General features: G+C 46.3%; 1 protein-coding gene across 5 annotated transcripts in view; it reads right to left on the minus strand.

Moving 5' to 3' along the window:
- Positions 1–930: 930 nt before the first annotated feature.
- CUNH10orf71 (chromosome unknown C10orf71 homolog) overlaps positions 931–21,879 on the minus strand; it is a 30,129-nt gene continuing 9,180 nt past the window's right edge. For 2 of the 5 annotated variants that reach the window (XM_016140966.2, XM_016140965.2), the window contains 2 exons: positions 15,803–15,904; positions 932–11,398 (listed from right to left, as the gene is read on the minus strand). In XM_016140966.2, the coding sequence (XP_015996452.2) occupies positions 6,981–11,252 (4,272 nt within the window). In that variant the 5' untranslated portion in view covers positions 11,253–11,398; positions 15,803–15,904 and the 3' untranslated portion in view covers positions 932–6,980. The other 3 variants (XM_016140969.2, XM_016140968.2, XM_016140967.2) reach the window with 3 other exon arrangements.

Below are 21,879 nucleotides of genomic sequence, written 5' to 3' on the forward strand. Positions count from 1 at the left end.
GTCTCAGGGCCTCTCCAGGCCATCTCCACATAGGCCAGTGTTGGCTTCTTAATAACAGTGTAACCCATAGTATTTGGACTGCTCCATGGAGGCTGGGGACTTGAGGAGCATGCATTCTAGTGACTGGTGGAAAAAGCATGACATTTTCTGGCCTAGCCTCAGAATTGTACACCGACTCTATTCTGTTGGGTGCATGCCAGTGAGCAAAGGGACACAGACCTTCCTTCTGCTCCCTGTCCCCAACCCCCTACACAAATACATCTCCTGTGGAGGGATCAAAGGATGTGCAAAGGGCTAGAAATGGGTCAAGTCAAAGAAGCTCAGGATAGCTGGAGTCCAAGGGAGTTGTAGGAACAGGCAGGTGATGAAGCCATTGAGGACTAAGGACCCAGTATGTGGCAGCCTTGCATGCCCTCTTCTGGACCCTGACTTTTTGCAGAGGTGAGCAGGATGCCCTAGAACATTATAGATCAGGGTAGGGCATTATTTCTGGCCTTTTGTTTTCTGTGGGGAGTTGTGGTTTAGAAGGGAGTCATATTGGAAGTGAAGGCCGTGAGGGAGCAGTAGTCAGGGTGAGGGGTGGGGTTCAGATGAATGATGCAGTGATTGATGCCTAGAAGTAGAACTGATGGGTTTGGTGCCATACTGAATTGGGGGTAAGGGATCAGGAACAGTGGGGATAGTGCCAAGGACTGTGGTTGGTAAGTTTGGGAACCAGGAAGGGGAGGACCTGGTTTGGGAGGCAGAGCCCTGATGTTTCCTCTTCCTCCATTTTTCTCTATGGAGTCAGGTATAGTTGCTCTGCTATCGTGAGAGCGTGGCTCTGAGCAGGCCCATCCAACTTCCACATGACCCATAATTCTGAATTCTGCCCTATGCTGGCCCCTGTGCCTTTGTCTCCAGGAGAATATGGAGCCCAGTCTGTGCTCTTCTGGACAAGGGCCAATGTTTTCCTTCAAATGCTGGTGCTGTGCTGGGGCCTCAGGGTGAATGAGATGTTTGTGCTGGTCAAAAGACTTTTTTGGGGGTTCTATTTTTAATATTGTGGCAAAATATACACATCATAAAATTCATCATTTTAACCATTTTATGTGTACATTAAGGCCATTCACCACCATCCATCTCTAGACCTTTGTGATCTTCCCCAACTGGAACTCTGTACCCATTAAACATCGACTCCCCAATTTCCCTCCTCCAACACCCTGTCAAATACCATTTTACTCTCTTTATGAATTTGACTACTCAGCTACCTTGTAAAAGTGGGATCATACAGTATTTGTTTTTTTGTGACTGGCTTATTGCCCTCAGCATGATGTCCTCACGGTTCATCCATGTTGTAGCATGTGTCAGAATTTCCTTCCTTTTTAAGGCTGAATAATACTCCATTGTATATTTTGTTTATCCACTCTTCTGTTGATTGGCAACTGAGTTGTTTCCACCTTTCGGCTATTGCGAATAGAGCTGCTGTGAACATGGGTACACAAATACCTGTTAGAGTTCCTGCTTTCAGGTCTTTTATGTATCTACGTAGGAGTGGAATTTCTAGATCATATGGAAATTCTCTGTTTAAATTTTTGAGTAATGATGATACATTTTCTTTCAGTAGCGTCACCATTTTACATTCCCACCAGCAATGCACAAGGATTCCAATTTCTTCCACAACCTTGCCAACACTTTATTTTTAATAGTAGCCATCCTAATTGCTGTCAGGTGATACTAACTCTTGGTTTGATTTGCATTTCCCTAATGACCAGTGATACTGAACATTGATTAAAAGGTTTCCATCAGAAGATGTCCACCTTCTGGGAAATCGGCACGCTTGGTAGCTGAGATGTGGTAAACATGTGTGGGTCAGGACAGATAGGGAGGCCCAAAGAAATCACATCGCTGTATAGAGTGGATCACTTGGCTAGGTGGTGGTCCCTCAGATCTACTCCTAACATAGGTGTACAACAGGCTATCAGTGCAAGGAAGAACAGAGATGGCAGCTCTGCTTACAGCAAAACTGGCTGAGAGTTGCTGCTAGCAGACCACTTGGTTATTCTTGACTTGACTTGTTGACACTTTCAATTTTGATTAGTAATCTAGCCTGGGCTGGTCAAAGTATAGAGATATTGAGTAAGATTGACCATGTAATCTAATGTTTATAAGAAGAGCAAGGAAAAGAGAGAACTGACCATAGAAGACAAGAGGGCAGGCACTAACAATGCTGTCCTAGAAATCTTATTATGAAGGGGGATGTGAAGGCTCAAAAGAGAACAAGTAGAACCTATGGGCTCGGGAATGATGGGACTGAGAGATGGAAGTTGGAGCTGGGACCCAAAAGGAGGACCGATGACATGTAAGAACCTGGAAAAATGGTGTCAGTGTGGCAGTTCCCAGAATAAGCTACAGCTTGAGAACAATGCTTGAACAGTCAAATAACTTAAAAACTAAACTACATTTGGACAAGCGATGAACATAGAAAGGTTGGCTCTACTTGGGGATGATGGTGGGCATATCTCCTTAATCCTCCAGTGTCTGCTAATGTGGTCAGAGCACCAACCTCACCATGGCAGAAAGAAACCCTCATCCCTCACAATGCCCCTCCTCCTGCCTCATCGGGGAGATCAGTCCATGGCCTTTTTTTTGGAGCTTTGGGACATGCCTGGGCTTGGCTCTGGGCAGGGCTAGTGGCCTTGCCAGACAGTCCTAAAGCCTGCCTGTGCTTTTGCCTGTTCACAGCTTTTACCCAGAGAAGGTAGAGCCTTTGTTTTCTCACTCCCCAAATGCAAACCCTCCATGCAAGGGTCTCCACTGGGTGGAACTCTGGGTCTGGGCAATGCCTGGACATGTGTGTTAGTCCCAGGTGCGGGAACTCTGCTTTGGATGATGTTTATGAATCCAGGTGATCAGAGTTTCTGGGGAGCTTTTCTATCTATAGCTACTCTTTCCCCATACTTGGAGAGTCAGATGAGGTTAATTGGAAGTGGGGCTTATACTTTCCTGTTAACAAGTGCCTAGGTGATTGTAAAGCCAATGTAGGCTTGGACATTCTTTTGGGAGCCAACAATGAGGGAGGGAACCACCACCAGAGTCAGCTCCAGTCCTGAATCCACCCAGAGTCCCCATGCAAGGGAGACACCCACTGCTCGGATGGCTCTGCCAAAGTGATACTGCAGATGTATAAGCAAGTGTTGACAGGTTCTGGAGATGTGGCCTGTAGCTCTCCCTGCTCACCTTGGACTTTATATCTAAATGATGTAGAAGGTCCACACAAGATAATTGTGTCAGATGTCACAGTGTGATCTGAGCCAACATGCTTTATGCATGCATAGAATTGTGGGTTAGCCTAGAGCTCCTCTTTTATGTGCAAATGTTTCACTCAATGTTTTGCTGATATAGCCTCCCCATTTAGATTTTGAATTTACAACATTGTCATACTAGAGCCCCACATTAGCTTAGGGACTCAGAAGATGTAGTTAGGCCACTTTGATGTTGGAACCCATCCCTGTCTTAGAAAAGGAGTCATCAGCTTCTACTGCACCTCTCCAGTGATGGGGAGCTTAGTTGTCCCAGGCTACTCTCACCTTGTGGAGACAGCTGTAGTCATTAGAGATGCCTTTCTCACAGTAAGTGTGATTCTCCCACCCAGATGTGTAAGTTTCTCTTCTCTCATTCATGGCGATGCTGTAGACACATGAAAACAAGGATGGATCTTCCCTAAATCTTTTCCATTCCAGGCCTAACAGAGGCTCCTAACACTCCTCAAAGTTTAATGTGCAAATGAATTATGGGGAATCTTGTGAAAATGTAAATTGAGATTCTGGGTTTCTTTCTGGTGATATGGAGGCTGCTGTTTCAAGGACCACACTTACAGAAGCCTGGGTTGGGGGATAAAAGTGCCCACCTAGAAGCAAAAGAAGCTTGAGTTAGTTGCTTGGTCCCTCACTTAGTGACTGTGCGACTGTGAATGTCATTCCATGTCTCAGTTCTTTTGCTTCCTTTACAGTAATATGAAGCTGATTAGGGTGGCTCCTATTGGGTTGTTGTAAGGACAGAGGCTAGGTTCAAAGCTCCCCCGCTCAGGGGCTGGCACAGGGCATGTGATGAGCAATGTGAGCTTTTGGTCATTTCCCACTGAACAGCCCTAGAACCTTTGATAGTTTCCCGGAGGTTCTCTGTATTTATGTCTCCTCTCCAGGAGTTATTTAGAGAGCCCATAACACAATGGTACGAATAGTGTTTTTTTTTTTTCCCCTAGGCAATTCAGATGAATGAAATATTATTCAGAAGCTTAAGGACATATTAACAAAGATCTATCTTGGGAGGCTACACTGGTTCTATGCCTGTACTGATTAAAAAATGATAAAAGACAATTAGCTAAACCACTTTGGTATGATAAAACAATCTATCAGTATTTGACAAATGTCATTGTTATTTAGTTGATAGATTAAAGCTGGGGAAATTCTGGTTCTTTCATGAGCTGATGTACTATTTTGTGTTTCCTGACTCAGCATTAGTGCCATCTCCTGCAGAAAGCCCTCTTTCCTTCCAAGCTGAGTTAGATGCTCCTCAGACCACTCTATTATGTTACTTACTACATGAGACTGTAATGGTCTTTCTTCTCTGTTAGATTTTAATTCCCTGGGTACAGAGACCAGATCTTATTATTATGGTATCTCTTCAGTGCCCATTGAAGTGCCTGGTACAGAGCAGGGATTCTAAAAATGTTTGTAATATGGAGGGAGGGAAAGAGGAAGAAAAAGAGGCATAAATGACCACCCTACGCAAAGAGAAAGAAGAGAACATCATTTGCAAATGAATTAGTCTTCAGTAACTTTTGTCTTCTTGAGGCAAAATTATCTGCTTCTTAGGAACATAGGGACATAGCACTTTACTGTGGCAAGAAAAGCTTTCCTTCTAGCTGACTTTCTGGTGAGGGAGGGGGCAATTGTCCCTACTTTCTGATATGAGTGGATGTTGCATCCTGCCAGACACCCTGTTCCTCTTTTGCATACACAGGGGGCAAAGAGAATTGACAAGTTGACCTTGATCTCCAAATGTCTACCTTTATATTTTCAGCTCTATCAATAGCCCTGCTCAATTTGCTTCTAAGACAGAAGATGACTGTTTCCCTAAACATAAGCTTCCCTTATGTAAAGTATAGTTTTCCTTGTGGGGACATGGTTACTGTAACTATAGTTGTTTTTAACTTAGGGATACTTCTTTTTGTTAGGCACTTCCTGGGCCTTGAGAATTTTAAAATAAGGCATTACTTTCTCAACTTGAATAAGATAAAAACAGGTGGAGGGGACACTTGGCAATTTGGTAGTGGAGTCAAGATCACAATTTTGTTCTCTTCACTTGCACCCTGATGGGTGACCTGGGGGAAGCAGACTTCATGGACAATAGCCTGCCTGAACTGCTGGCTCCTCGTCTAGCTGACTTATCAGGTAGACAAATCTAATGGCATCAGGCTGGGGGATTTGTGTGATATTTTCACAATGAAATTAAGGTGTGGCCACACTTGTTGGGAAAAGAAACAGGTATAAATTCCTGGATCCAAACCACAAATTTGGAATATGCTTAAAGTTCCTGTGTTTGTATGAGTCTGGGACTTGCTTAGCCAGGTACTGTCCCATCTTCTCAGCCTGAAAATGACATCTGTGCAAAAACAAACAAACAAACAAACAAAACCAAAACAAAACAACAAGGACAATGCATTTTGTATGGTCCCCTCCACATTTACCTAAATAAGGAGGGAGGTGCTTTTGCCCTCATCTTTCCCACGTCTTAAGAATGAAGAGGCTACAGGTGGAAACCCCAGGTGGAAACCCATGAGGACTGGCCTGGGTCACCTCTGAGCACAGTTGTCCACAGTGGACATCTGCTCACAGACCTGCACTGGGCATCTGCTCACAGGCCTGCACTGCTCCCAGAAGTGCTGAGGTGGTTACTGTGCTCTGTTCCTTTGAGGTGATTCAGATACTTTCCTCCAAATCCTCAAAGGCAAGAACTTGCAGAAAATGCAATTTTCTTTTGAGCACAGCTTCTGATCACTAAATCGATAAGGCATGATGGACACGTGTCCATCTGAGAAGGCATGATGGACAGGTGTTGAATGATCAAGGAGGGACACCAGGACTGCAGGAGATGTGAGGCTGCTGCTCTATCAGATGTGAAGACCCTGAGTGGTCTGCATGCCTAGATGGAAGGCCTATAGGACATGTGGCCCTTGACTTGCCATCTGAGACCCACCATTGCCCACAGAAGAGACAAGAGTCCAGTGACAGAATCACATCTGCAAACTTGTTTCACTTTTTGAAAGGCAGCTTTTTCTTTTTCAGAAAATAGCTTTCAGAAGAAAGTTTTCTCAGTAAAGAAAACCCATTCTATTCAAATAAACATTTCTACATGATTGCCTTGGATCAGTCCTCAGCCATTTCTACCGGAGGTGAGCTGCAAATGGCTGCTGTGTCTGAGTGATAAGGTGGAGTAACCCTCAGTGCCATGTCTGACCTACAGTGGGGTGTGCTGGGTGGTCTGCTTGCCATGGAGGGCTCAGCACAATGTTCCTGGGGGTCTTGAGGGCTTGCCAATGGCATGAGCCTGCCCTTGAGAAGGCGTGGGTTGGTTGCTGGAACAAAACAGCTCTGAACAATCGGGATGGACTCAGCCTAGTCGCAGGGCCAGAAGAGAATGGCAGGCAGGAAGGGAAAAGAAAGAAGTGGAGTGAATCTTGGGTCTTGGAAGGGTCTCACAAGCGACTGGGTCATGCAAGCAGTGACCTCCCAGGAAGCAGGGGTGGAGGGTGAGGGAAGGAGGAAGAGGGGTGCGCGGGACCCCTTAAGGTGGGGTTTTCTCAGGATCCCCACTTCCTTTGAGAGTTTAGTATGTGGTAGGTTGTGTATGTATGTATATGTAAGCAATTGATTGTTCTGGGGGAGGGGGAACTAAGCTCTTCTGGGTTTATTGGGGGAATTAGTTTGCTATAATTCTCAAGAAATGCCTTCTGTGGCAAAGTCCTCTAGGTCATTGGTGGAGATGATGCCCAGGCTTGCTGTGTCTTTCCCCTCCTTCCCTGGGCTCCTGGGAGGCCCATTGGAGCGCTGGCCTGCAGAATTCTGGGTGGGGTCACCATGAGGCACAGGGCCTGGCTGCAGGTCAGTATCTAGCGTACTCTGGGGCCCAGGGCCAGCTGCCTCAGTAGTGTCATGGCCCTGCCTTAGGAAGGTGGGGGCAGAGAGCTGAGAGGAACAGCGCAGTGGCATCAAAGTGGTCGCCGGCAGGGGCCGGAGGCCAGGGAGTAACATGTAGCGGGCAGCAAGAGCGTTCGGTGGGGGCGGCTCAGGGGAACCCCCCTCAGAAGATGGGATAGAGACCTTGACATATTTGCCTGTCTCTGGGTCATAGAAGGTCTTGATTTTCACCTGGAGTGGTAGATCAAAGACAAAGTACTCTCCAGACTGGGGGTCTTGGAGGACCTTCTGGGTGGCAGGGTAAGGGGGCAGGGGCATGAAGGACTGGGGTCTCCCAGGAGGCCTCCTGACTGGCTCTGAGAAGGTGGACACTGAGTGGCGGTGCACAGGAGGAGGCAGGGAACGAACTATGGGGAACTTGGCCTGGGTCCCCTCTCTGGGTGTAAGAGGTCTGTGCTCTGGGTCCTCCAGGTAGGGCTTTTCCTCTCGGGGTCCACCATACGTTTCCTGTGTCTGGTCAGTTTTTCTCCTCTTGCTTGCCAGCTTCTTTGCCCGCCGCAGGGCCTTTTCTGTTTTGGGAGGAACTGCAGGTGGCTTGGTAGCCGCCCTCTCTCGGTGAGCTGGAGGCTCCGGTTTTTCAAGGAAGCCTGCTGAGCTAGTGGCCACATCCAGCAATGATCCTCTTGGAGAGAGTGTCCTGAGGTCTGCTAATGGCTCAAGTTGGGGGTCAGAGCTGGCCTCCCATGTGAAGGCATGTGTTAGGTCCTCTCTCCGAGAGATTCTGGCAGGACTGGGGCTGACCCGGGGGCTGGCCCAGGGGCTGGCTTGGGGAAGCTCCCCTGGAGTCAGCCCCAGTTCACTGGGGGCCTGAGAAGCATCATCCCAAACACTGCTGGTGGCAGGGGAGCATGCACTGCTTTCCTCCAGAGAGCTGGTGTTAGGAGAAGTTTCCATCTCACCAGGGGTCAATCTTCTCCCTGGAGGCCCTGCTATGGGTGTAGACAAAAATTGACCTTTAATATCTTGTGTCTGCTTTTCCCAAGAGGTTCCGAGCTGCTGTAGGGGTGGCTGGTCTTCTAAATCAATTTTAGGCAAAGCGATCATGGGGATGTGCTTTGGAGCCTCCAGCTTCCCCTGGTCTGTGGAACTGCTCTTGCCATCATTCACCACAACCTTCCATGTGGCATCTGGGAGTGGCTTTGGCCCTTCATCCTCTCCTACTAGTAGAGGAGATGAGATATTCCCCTTTGTCTCTGTCCTGGCCACAGTGGTCACCCACCCATGGTCCTCCCTGCCCTTGTAGCCCACATGCTTCAAGTGTGTGCCCCTCATGCCAGTGGGTGTTGGGGTACTGGGCATGTCCTGGCTCTGGGGGGCACAAAGACCAGCATTCTCACTCCAACTTGGCCTTGGCAATTCCTCCTCTTTGTGGCTACTGCCCATTGGGTCCTCTGAGGACAAGGTCCTCAGGAGGGGCAGCATGATAGGTTTTATCACAGGGGTGGCCCTGAGGGTGTTGTCTTTAATCGCAAACAACATGTGCTTGTTCGAAGTGGAAGATGGTGAGGGAGTAAGGGCTTTGGCATGTGAAAGTGCCTCATCCTTATTTCCAGCCATCCAAGTGCCTCTGACGTTACCTTCCTCCCTTGATGCCTGCCTGAGTCTCCCTCCAGACATACTTTCCCCTTCTCTATGCAATGTTTCCTTCTTGCTGTGCTCCTCCACACACGTGTGCCCGTTACTGAAGGCACAGTACTGTAGCTCATCTTTTCCTATCACTTTCTCCTTCTCATCTTTCTGGCTATCATCTGCACTCACGCTATTCCTTCTGTCTTCCTGCTGACTCTCGGCCAACCACGCCTTCTGGTGATCCTCAAACGAGGCGAAGGACTGATCTGAAGAGCTAGTGCTGAAGTTGGCCTTACTTTTGAGGCCTGGCATGAAATCAGACTGGCTGTCACTATAAAACACATCTTCCTCCTCAGGGGAAAGGGGCCCTGGGGAGAATTTTTGGTTAGAGTTTAGATTCTGAAGTTCTGCTTCTCTCTCAGGTTCAGTCTCTTGAGAGATGGATCTTGAGAACCGATTCTCTAAGCTGGGAGTCTTCAGTTGTTTTGGCTCTCTGCCGCAAAGCTTCAGGGACAGGTGCTTCCTGGGGCAGTGTTCCCTGGAATCTGGACACCAGCTGGACCCAGGGGTGCCCAAATATGAATCTCCATTGGCAGCCTCCTTCTCATAGCTCTTGCTGTCTGCAGCTTCCCCGTTGACACAGAAGGGGCCTTTGGTGAAAGCTGGAGGTGAGCTAAGGGTTATATAGTTTTCTGCAGAGGTTACACTAGGATCACCTTTAGAGTCCTTCTGGGTACCCACCTGTGACAGAGAAGGAGTGTCAGCTGGTCCTTCCTTAGAAAGCTCATTTGGGGGGCTTTCTTCAAATCCATGTGGAAGGATTATGCCATTGCTCACGGGTTCTTGCTTACCTCTGGTTTTCTCATCGAGGCCTTTCAAGAGAGGTGAGAGACTGTAAGTGCTCTTGACACGCTTCCGCACATCCTTGAGGTTGAACAGCAGGCTAGGGGCTTTGGATTTGTAGCTGTCCCGAGATGGACACTCACTGGACTCCTTCTCTTGGTATCCATTTAGCTGTCCTGGGGGTGATGGGGTTATCTCCTCTGCCTGACTGTTGGATGAATCCAGGGCATGCTTGGTGGGTATGACAGGGGTCAGAAGCTTACTGATGTTAAAAGGAGGATTATAATGCTCATCGAGGTCCATGGCATTGCCAAGAGCCTCATTTTCTGGAAATTGTTCCTGGGGATTGTGCTTTGTATACAAGCCTGGGCCTCTCCTGTCAGTCTTTTCTTCTGAAGCATCTTGTACAATTTCCTTCCCTCCTTTGCGAGTCTTCGGTTTCCTCCATGGTGGCTGGGTTGACTTCACCTGAGAGTCAGGCTGTGAGCTGCAAGTGTTTTCCTCCATAGGGATTATGTGAACTCCGGGGCCCCTAGATAGCCAGGGTCCAGGTGTGGAGAGAGCACCTGCTGCCAACCTGTTCTCTTCTTGACCACAGCTGGACCGGACTTGGCAGGGAGAGACTTTGCACTCAGGGGCCCTGGGATCTCTTAACAAGGGTGCGTCCTCATAATGTTTGGGAGATTTGCTTTCAGAGACAGCCTCAGCAGGGTTCTTTCTCTCAGGCAGCCTTGGTTGGAGGGTACTCCATGACTCAAAAGCACTGTTTTCACTATGAAGGAAGGTGCCCTTTTGAGCCCACTCCTTGCCTCTTCCGGGCTCCCCCGTAGCTGGTTTGTGGGGTGGAGAGGGGAACTTGGACTCCAATGAGTTTGCCACATTTTCAGGTGCTGAGATGAAGCTGCTGGAGCCCTGACAAGCTGCTTCTGGACTCTTGGGGGACTCCTGCTCTCCATGATTCCTGCTGGGCTGGTGGTTATTCTGATGGGTGCTGGAGACTTCGGCAGGTACCCTCCTGACAGTCAAAAAGGCAGAATCAAAGCAGAAATTTACACTACTTTCTGGAAGAGGAGCAAATTTGGGAGGATTTTTGAGAGTTTGAGGCTTGCTGGCAGAAGGCCTGCTATCACAATGTTGGCTCTCGGTCCTGTCAAAAGATTTAATTAGTGAGGATACTTTGGAAATAGGCTTGTTGCTGCTCCTCAGGCCAGAAACTGGCACCTCCAGTCTAATCTGGGCTGGTGTCAGTGGGGGGCTACTTTTGGGATACTTTTCCTCTCCTTGAACATACTTGGGTAGCTGTTGGAATGTGGCTGCCCACCCAGCATGCTCGGTGCCTTGTGATGGTAACTGGCTCCAAATGCCGCTTTTCCTGTGGGTGTGGCTCACTGTTCCCTGGTGAAAATTTCCAGACACCTGGCGGGAGATATCCGGAGACAGGGCCAGGTTAGAGTCATTGAAGGATGTGTCTTCTGAGATGCACAAACTCCGGAATGCCCGGTCTGTGAGGTTGCTCACCTCTCTGTCTGCATCATCCAGCACGCTGCCTATACTCGAGGAGTCACTGAACCCATCTGTGCATTTCTTATTCCCCTGCATTTTCTTCTGGGTAGGAAGCCTGTGTCTGGTGAGCCCGCAGGCACCTCTGAGTGATGGTTCTAGAAGGGTCAGATGTAGCCCTCTTCCCACAAAATTAGAGCTTCCCTTTGATCAGATGCAATTGCAAAGTGGGATTGTTTTTTTCTCTGCAAAAGGAAGAAGAGCAGGGTATGATCAGCATATCCAACTTAGTAGCCACATACAAGAAATACACACTGGTCTAGATTGGTAATGTGCTTGTGAGAGTTGAATTTATGTGTCAACTTAGCTGGGCCCTGGTGCCCAGTTTTTATTCAAATGCCAGTCTAGCTGTTTTTATAGTTATTTTAGAGTGTATTCTTTACACACACACACACACACACACACACACACACACACACACACACACACGAAAGTTTGCTGTAAACCAGTATGCTGTGTTGTGCCGGCAGCAGTCCCATACCTCTCATTTCTTGATTGTAATATTTTCTGTTGTGCTTGACTTAATTGTGTGTTGTTTTGTACAGTAAAGTGCTATACAGGCTTGTAGCCTAGGAGCCATAGGCTACACCATATAGCCTAGGTATGTAGTAGACGACCCCATCTACGTTTGTTAAGCATAATCTATGATGTTCACACAGTGAAGAAATTACCTCATAATGCATTTCTCACAATGTATCCCTATTGTTAATCAGCATATGACTGCATATATACACATCCTATTGGCTCCTTTGGAGAACCCTGACTAATATAGTACCTAAAGTTCAGATGTGTAATTTTTACAGAGAGAGAGCTTCCCTGACATTCCATGGGGTGTCCTCTCCTCCCTCTCACAGTGGCTGGTTTATTTTCTTTGTTGTACTGAGCACAACCTAAAATTAAATTTACTTCTTTGTTGCCTATCCCTTCATTAGACCATATGAACCAGGAGCTTACGAGCCATTAAGATGTCTGTTTGCTGATTGCCCTTGTCTCAGAGCCACCCCAAGAGGGCACAGTCCTCTAGAGCTTTCATCTCCTGGGATCCCTCACTCTCTGCCTTGCCCTTAGGTGTGGCCATTGAAAGGTGTCAGTAGGAGCCTGGAGGGAGAGGGAGGCTGCTTGCCCTTGCCTCTGGGCCTTCAGGAGTATATCTCCATTCTTTTGCAGTGATTCCGCATCCTGAAGTCACCCTAATTTTGCCTATATCTCTGTTATATCCCCTTTATTACATTCTCTTATTCTCTTTTTAAAATTGAGGTGAAGTACACATGACATAAAATTTACCATCTTAACCATTTTTAAAGTGTACAGTTCAGTAGTGTTAAGTACATTCACATTATTGTGCAAACATTATCACCATCCATCTCCAGAACTTTGCATCTTACAGAACTAAACTCTGTATTCATTAAACAATAGCTCCCGATTCTCTCTTCCCACCAGCCCTTGCAACCACCATTCTACTTTGTCTCTATAAATTTAATTATTCCATATGATTACTTCATATAAATGGAATTATACAGTATTTGTCTTTTTGTGATTGGCTTATTTTACTCACATAATGTCCTCAAGTTTCATCTATGTTGTGGCATGTGTCAGAATTTTCTCCTTTTTAAGGCTGAATAGTATTTAATTATATGTAAATATCACATTCTATTTATCCATCCATCCATCTGTCAACGGACACTTAACTTGCTTCCACCTTTTGGCTATTGTGAATAGTGCTGCTATGAAAATGGGTGTCCAAATATCTGTTTCAGATCCTGGTTTCAATTCTTTTGGGCTCATATCCAGAGGTAGGATTGCTGGATCATATGGTAATTCTATTTTTAATTTTAGAAGGAACCACCATACTGTTTTCCGCAACAGTTGTACCATTTTACATTCTGACCAACAGTGCATGAGGGTTTTAATTTCTCCACATCCTTGATAGCACTCACTATTTTCTGTGTGTGTGTGTGTGTGTGTGTGTGTGTGTGTGTGTGTGTTTTGGGGGGGGGGTGTATTTTTCATAGTAGCCGTCCTAATGGATTTGAGGTGGTACATGAATTCTCTTTTGGATCCTATCAAGGATGTTGCTTTGGGCTGGGACTCTGACCACCACCATATCACTAATGTCTAGAACAGGTTTGGACTGGGACAGGGATAAGTAAATGAGTGTATGGAAAGTTAGACAAAATAGCAAGTTCAGACTCCAGAGTGGTCCAAAGTGGTGGGTGTTTGGGATAGCAATCATCTGGCAGGGTGCTGTGAGTTCCCAGTTGCAGATGGAACACTGTCACACAATGGCTCATTCACATCACTAGCAAGTGCTCTCCCCTCCTTGCCTGGTCTGCCAGAAGATAACACAATCAGGGATTTAGGGGGTTGGAAGTGAAGGTGCTCCCACCACGGGAGGGCCACACATCAGGAGTCTTGATCCTACTTGCTCCCATGTGGGAAAGCACACGAGGCATCTGCAAAGGCCCAATGCTGCAGTGCTAGCAGCATTGCATTTCAGTCTTGTAGGCCAGGCTTCCTTGGGGTTTATTGCTTCCCGTCTCTTGACCACAGCACTCTGGTGAGTTTCCAGTGCTGATTTGTTGACAGGCTGACTTGTGTTTATGAATGAAAGAACTGAGCAGAGACTGATGGAGAAAAAAAAGGACCTTGAGTTCTAGCAAATGGAATGAGATGACAAGGAACCACTGACCCATTCTAGGAAAGCTTCTATTACATGCTCCTCAGCCTTGCCTTGAAAATTGGGGCTGGTTGGTCCCCAGAAACCACAGTGTATGCCTTTTAGAAGGCTACATGAAAAGGGACCATGTCTGCCTCAGATCCCACTGGCTGTCCAACTTCACTTCTTCCCCACTCTCCTCTCCTTCACTCACTTCTCTCCAAAAGCTGTGGAAGACAATGCTCACATTGTCAGACTCCCACACAGCCAGAGTGGTCAGGTTGCAACACAGTTATGGTCATTGGGATGGAAGCATTTTGATGTCTGGGAAAATTTATGCCTTTCTGATCAGACGACAATCTCTGTTGTCTCCACTATGTTGGCACCTTTCTTTGAAAGCAGACACAAAGCCTGAATTGATTATTTGTTTGCTCTGGATACTATAACAAATTAGCACACAGTGGGTGGCTTAAGCAACAAATCATTATCTTACAGTTCTGGAGGCTGGAAATTCCAAATCCAGGTGTCAACAGGGTAGGTTCCTTCTGTGAACTGTGAAGGAAGGATCTGCTCCAGTCCTTTCTCCTTGATCTTTAAATGCACCATCCTCTCTCTGTGTCTCTTCACATGATCTTTCCTCTGTACTTGCCTCTGTGTAAATTTCCCTTTTCTATAAGGACATAAGTTCTGTTGGATTAGAGCCCACCCTCATGGTCTCATCTTAAATAATTACATCTACAGTGACCCTATTCACAAAGATCACATTATCAGGTCCTGGGAGTTAGGACTTCAACATATGGATTGGGGAGGGTGGTACAATTCAACTCATGACACTGAGACATTCACTTTGCAACCATGAGGAATAAGCAATGATGACTAAAGCCAATTCGCTGAAGATGGCAGGATAGAAAGAACAGTCCTAGGTCCCTGATGGCACTGCTGAGCCTTGAATTTATTCCAGAATCATCAATATCCACTATTTGTGTTATTGAGGTGGTTGGGGGACCTTAGTGTTTTCAGCCACTGTAAGTCAGATTTTCTACTCTTTAAGGTCTTACTGATAGAGTCAGAATATCTTCTATCTGAACGTTGGGTTTTGATTTGGGGCAATAGCTGTACTCTGTACTGGGGTTTCTACACTTTCACATTAAGATGAAAATAAGATAGTTGGAGTTCTAAATTTAGAATCTTTGAGTTAAGTAATATCCCCTTCCCCACCAATTAAATACCTCCTACTATTAGCAGATGTTTGTTATTTTTTTAAACACTCAGTTTCTATCCCCTTTCTCTAAGTGAAAAGTACTTGATACCTTTTGTAAAATTTTCTTGCTCAATGGTTTTTAGTCTTGGTAGGGCTGAAAGTCGAGGTGCCTGACAAGGCCACCCTGGGCCAAGTGCAGACATAAGACTCAGGCCAGGCCCATTGTACGTTTGTCTTGGAGTGACATATGATGAAAACGTGCTTGGATGGCCTTTGTAGCAAAAGAGCTCTCTGTTCGCTCTTCCCTGCCTGGAACTTCAGCCTTCACCTTGAGTCCACAAGGGCTCCAATTTCCTTTGAACACTTACCCATTTCTGCTTAACTTGTCCACAGTCTGTTTCTGTTGTGTGTGGCCAAAGAATCCTAGCCGATCTTGGGTTTGAGTCATAATTCCAAACAGTAATGAAGGATATTCACTGATATTTAGAGTACTCAGAAAATAACCACATTCCTTCTGCCTCAGGAAAGAGAGAGAACTCCCTCTTGTTAGCTTCATTCGGATAACTTCTTCAATTCTGATTTGATTTACATAGGTTCACGTGGAACAGTCATAAGTTGGCCTCATCCCCCAATCCCTACCTACAGTCCTCCACTACCCAGTGGACTTTTCAGTATGTAGCTAACAACCGAAAGTGTTTCCAGGTGTTGGCTCTTGAGTTGGTGGTTCCATACCTTTCACAGTAGTGGGGCTGCTGGTGCCTGCCTTTCTAGATTTTAGAATCTGTAGTTTTAAAACTTCTTTTCATGCTTATGTTTGCTGTCATCACTGCCCATCTAGAATGAAGAGGGAGAATAATTTCAGTGCAATGCAACTAACCAAAGGACCAAGCACATGTTCAGTGCAAAAGATATCTTTGAATGTCAGTAATACTCTTGGCCTTCATTTTTTTTTTTAAATCCACATTTGAACTCAACAGAATTCTAAGCATAGGAATTTTTGGTGAAAACTAATATAAGGCCAATTTTTAGCCCTTCCAATATTCATTAATTGTCTATGGGTTCAAGAAATCTTCAGGAACCTATTTTAAGCCTTTGGGATTTCTAATATAATTGGCTCAGGTGTGAATTATTTTCTGCTGGACAAATCTGATCAGAGGCCCTCTCTCCATGTGAATTATAACTCAGGTTTCACACTAAAGAGAATCAGAGTGGCCGAACTTGAATCCACTCGGCAAGCAGTAACACAGTATTCGATTTATTGTTGGCAGGAAGCTTGACTATTTTGACAGCTAAAAGAACCAAAAAGCTACCCAGGAGAATTTTAAGAGTGCTCAGAACAAACTGTAAATTAATTAAAATAAATCTACTATGCAAATTTTAAATGCAGATCGTCGGGGCTTTTATAAGACCTTCCTTATCTCACAGCTCCTGGATATTCATCTAGTCCATGGTAGTTTGTTATTAATATTAATAATCATAATAACTCAAATCTACGGAGTGTATTTCTTTGGAGACTCATAAGGTTCTTTGTATCGCCACCATCCAGTTGGCCATCCCTGATTCCCAGGCTCCCTTTCGTGTCCCCACAGCAACTGGGTTTACTTTTCCCATAGATCATATATCACACATATGTCATATGCCTTAGAAATTGGTGATTTCTTCTTTCTCTCCTCAAGTAGAAATAAAAGTTCTTAAACCAAGAAGTGTGCCTTATTTGCCTCTGTGTACAGAAAACACCAACACAGAAATCAAATAAATGTGTGAGGAAATGCTCTGAAGTGGTATTTTTATCCTGAATTTTTTTTTTGGATGACAAACCAGGACATAGAAAAGAACCAAGAAAAGAGAAATTTGTTTGAGAAGGACCCCTGGCCTTGGGTCTTCAGGCCATCTGAAAAATTCAGAGTGACCCATTTGTGTTACCGAATAGGAGCTCACTCCGATGCCTGCAGCTCCACGGAGATACCATTTAGGGATGAGGATGACACATTATGCATCTAATGTGGACAAGAATGAGACAGGTGCAGAGGGCATGGTGACTTTTATTTTGTGAACGTTTAAGGGACCTATCTCTCTATGCTTGGGTTCATGGACCCACTGTCATTGCTAGAGAAATGCATTTTTCAGAGGCTAGCATAGAACTGTCTTGCTCACTGCTTTGGGTCATTTGAAGGGAGCCAATCTCAACTGGTGAAAAGTCTGTCTCATAGAGTACTTTTCAGGTAAAAGGGTGTGGTTACCCTCAGATGACATGAATGAGGAAAAACTGTGTATTGCTGAGTCAGGTTATAAACAAAGTCTTGAAATTTGTTCTAAAAAATACACAGAAACAAAAGTATATATTTAACCATGGTAAGTTTCTATTTATATCTATAGCCTTTAAAATAGTTCTCCTAAATTCACCTTATCTCTTCCTTACCTCCCATTATTTCCTTAACTCATTTTGTTCTGCCTTTAGTTCCTCTCCCCAGCTGCATTTTCCAGGAGTTAATCTTTGCTCCTCATTTGACTTAGCTTCTAACCTGCAGTGAAGGCTTTTTCTGGAGAAGCTCTCCCACCTTGACTCATGGGATGCACGGTTTTCTCCCTACCCTACCTGGGTGTTTAGTTTCTTATCTTCCTCTTCTTGATGGTTGGTTTTCCTCTGCACCTAGCCCCAGGACCTCTTCTCTTCCTCCTCTACTGTCTCGATAAGACAATTTTACTCACATCCAGGGTCGCAGTGAGCAACTGCACACTGATAGCATGTCTGGCCAGGCTGCTACTGGTCTAGGCTCCAGCCCCAGTTTCCAACTGCTCACTGGACAACTCCACACACATGTTTCACAATTCCACAAACTCACACGTTTAAAATGTAAGGCATGGCCTTTTCACAAGCAAGTTCTCCCTTGGGATCTCAGCCATCTGAGAGTCACTGTGACTTCTCCCTCTTCCTCCTGCTCATGCCTCCCCCTATCTGATCCATCTGTCTTCTCCTCATTGCCAGTGTCATCTTTTTGAATGAGAATATGTTAAACAAACCAAATCTAAGCAAGTATCCCCATGAATCAGAATTTTTTCTCCATGAGCAATTAAATATCCTTTGGACAGTCACCACTAAATTCTAACTCTTCTAAAATGTCTTCTCATGTAATGCTTTTCAATGTTGTGTTGCGTGATGCTGTTGAACTATCATGGGCAGGAATATGCTGATGCTTGCAGAAACACTGTTCCTTCTCTCCTGGTCCCCTACAAATGCCTCTGCAGGACCTTCCAGCTCTCTGTGGGGGAGCTAGAGCTCTTTCCATGCCCCCCCTCTCTCCAGGCCTACAGTGTACTGGATGAAGGAGCTGCAGGCCTAGATGAATCCTGATGCAGATCCTTGGAGTGGTAGGCCCTCTGCCTGGAAGATCGCTCTCTGTTCCCTGGTCACCAGTTGTTGACCACTTCTTCCTCAGCTCTATTCTTTGTAGAATTAAGAAAAAAATTACTTGCATTGTTATATTATACTTTTTCTGCTGTGAATCCATTTTTTTTCCAAGAAAACTTTGAGCGCTTGGAATAAGGTTCACTAGCTTTGTTCATCTTTGACTGACAGAACACCTGGTGCATGGTGGTCACTTGTCAACATTTTTAGATACCCTTGCTGAGTATACTTCTTGGGCCCCACGGATGCAAAGGCAAAGGCTTGCTGCAAGTGTGCAGTGTGGGGATGGAAGGCTAAAATCTCTGCTGCCCCATGTTTTTCTTGTCTCCCATGGAGTTCCTGGCCACTAGCCAGCCTAGGACTGAAAGATAAGGCAGTCCAAGCTCTGCTGGTCTGCAGCAGACTGTGAAGACAGGAACTGGCCAGGGGAGGAGATTTGTGTGTGTCTCCCCCTACAGGCCCTGATCCATATCTCCACCTACAGCCACTCATCCTAGACCTGTCTGAGAAAGTATGACAGGCCACAGACCAGAGCCCTGATTGGTAGCCCTGGGAGACTCCACCATAATGATCCACATGGAAATACACTATTACCTTTATTTTCGAGAGTCAAGACAATGTTCTATATCAACAAATACTTTTTTAGCGTATGTCCCATGCAATCTTTATTGTTGAGAGCTATCAATATAATTAAACATCATATACTTATACTAAAAATGGGTATTCATCGTTTATCTGGAATTTAAATTTCGCCGGATATCTGTTTTTACCTTGCAATTTGAAGTCCTCACCAACTTTTAGAACCCAAGATGGATCACAGTTAGAGGAGACCAATACAGTGAGTCCATATGGGGATGACTCATGTTTGTACATCACCCTGCAGTTTGGGACAAACTTCGTTATCCATTATCTTTATTAATTTTCATGACCCCTAGGAGGTGTGGTGACCAGGCCCTTATTGTCACCATTTTCTAGGTGGAGAAACAAAAGCATGGAGAGGTGCAGGATATTGCTCACTGTTAGCATGCAAAGAAGAGAACTAGGACTGGGATTCACTTGACCACCTTGTGCCTTCTTCAGGTTGAAACCCTAACCCAGGGGCTCAGGTGCACAGAGTGTATCTTGGGCTCATGGGCCAGAGTTCAAGGGAGAATTGAGTATAGGTGAGAACAGGTGGAGGAAAGGAGGGTTTTCATTTCTATTCATGCCCCAACAATCTTCTCAGTTCTGTTTTCCATGACAACCACAGGAGTGGAACTGATAATTCGGCCAGTAAGTACAGGGTCCCTCCCATGCGAGGAGGCCCAGGTAGCTGGTGCAGAGCTGGGAGGATACTCTGAAGCTGTTAAGGAGGTGTTTCAATTCTCCTCTTGGCCTGCCGTCTCTACACAGGAAGCCATTGGGGTTTGCTTTGCTACTGGGTTTGACCACTTGCCTGTAGTGTGGTTTTTGAGCCCAAGCTCTTTGGGTGGATTTAATTACCTTAATTGAATGGTATTTTCACTTCTAAGGGGAAGCAGGAAGCCAGTGGAGATGACAGGGGTTGACTTTATCACACCCAGAAGGCCCTAACAAATTGGAATTGATTTCTTTCCCTTTTCTTTCTAGGTGGTTTTTTGAGACATTGACTCAGATGAGCCTTAAGGAGAGCTTAGTGTAGTGAACTGTGATAGACAGCCTGTTCCAGCCAGCAAATGTGCACAGATCCCACATGCAGCCTCCACCACCCATCCCACATCCAGCTCTGCCCCAGACCCTGTGCTCTGTTAGTAAATTCTTGGGCCAAGTTCCTGACCTCTCTGCGCCATTGCCAATAGCCCTCCTGCTTGCTGTTTCAGAATGTTCTTGTGTACATCCAATATTTTATGAGGTGAACAATGAAATGACAAATCGACTGACTCAGTTAGGGTCCTTCGGGAGAGAGGAGCAGGCATGTGTTGAGTGTCTATGGGGTGACAGGTCTCAGGCCCACTGCTGCATGTTCCTGCACTCATTCCTCACCGAAACTCAGCAGGGTAGGCCCCTCTCCCCACCTTACAGCTGAGGAAACTGAGGTTTGAGCCTACATGTGAAGGGGGCCTCCAAACCCTGGTGCGTGTAGGAGTCCAGGACATCCCAGGGAATATGGCTGAAGAAAATAGCCTGCCTGGGCTTGCTGGGCCCATGCAGCTGGCTGTGAGTGGTAGTCACAGCTGCTGTGGGTATTCTGCTGCCCCTGGGAGAGAGCTCAGGAGCAGAGATGCTTTCTTCCTGGGGCTCAGTCCAGCCTGACTCCCACTATCATATCTGGCCTGGGTCGCTGGTCTGGTCTGCTCTGTCTGGATGAGATGTTTCCTCAGGAGCCTCTGAATATTGCCCAGACCTTGGGCCATGTCTGTAGTTAGAGGCCAGGGAGCCAGTATAAGAAGGCCAGGCCTGTTCCAATTGAGAATTCCACAGGACAGATAGGTGCTATACCTGGCATCACATACCTGGGGTGGGGGAACCCAGTCATATGAGGAACAGAAAGAAGTAAGGCATGGAGGAATAGAAGATTGGGGAATGAGCAATGTTTAACAACTAGCTCTCTTGGGCAAAAGCCTTTCTTTGTAGCACTGGTGCATTTCCTGTTGTTGACCCAGCGACTGGGCAGAGTTGGGATGAGGTGCACAGAGGGCCCTCATGTGGTGCACTTGCAGTTGTTCCAATAAGGATATGTGCAGCAGTCTCATACCACAAAGGCTCTCAGCTGCTTCTGATCATTTCTGGTGGCTGGGAATTGATGGGATCACTTCTTGGAGCTCCTATTGGCTAGATGAACTGGACTTGGCCTGCATTATCTCTGGATGCTCCCCTTTACCAGAAGGAGCTCGGGCCTGGCGCTTCTTAGTTTCTTGGTCCTGTTCCATGGGAGCCTTAGTGGCTAGTTGCCCCATGGACAAGGGGTCCTTAATCCTCTTTGTGGGCTCAGAGGTGCCTGATTTATCTTTAAAAGAGCAGCTACGCTGGCATTGAAGATAAAATTAGGGGCAGAAAAGAGCAGACCACAAACAGCCCTGCCCTCACCTCCCTCAGGTTCTCCAGAGCTGGGTGAATGCTGTTCACATGCTACTACCCAGGGAAGGTCAGAGGGGAATTGTCTCAGAGGCAAAAAGCTGGGGAATAAGAAGGGGACAGACTGGCAGAACGGATTTGCTGCTCAGCCCTTCGATCCTTTGGCCTTCTTGCTAAACCCAACCCAAACTCCAGGGGACACACCCACTGCCAGGCCAGGGAGGGGCAACCACAGGACAGGGAACATATCAGCTCTTCAGAAACACAGGGGCCACTAACCTAGAGGGTCCAGCTGGGATCTGGGCCAAGTTGTAGTACTGCTCTATATCTGCTGAGTAAGAGCTTGGCTAGATCACAGTAGGTCTGTGAG

Source organism: Rousettus aegyptiacus, unplaced genomic scaffold, assembly GCF_014176215.1.
Source record: "Rousettus aegyptiacus isolate mRouAeg1 unplaced genomic scaffold, mRouAeg1.p scaffold_m13_p_6, whole genome shotgun sequence".
NCBI classification, from domain to species: Eukaryota; Metazoa; Chordata; class Mammalia; order Chiroptera; family Pteropodidae; genus Rousettus; species Rousettus aegyptiacus.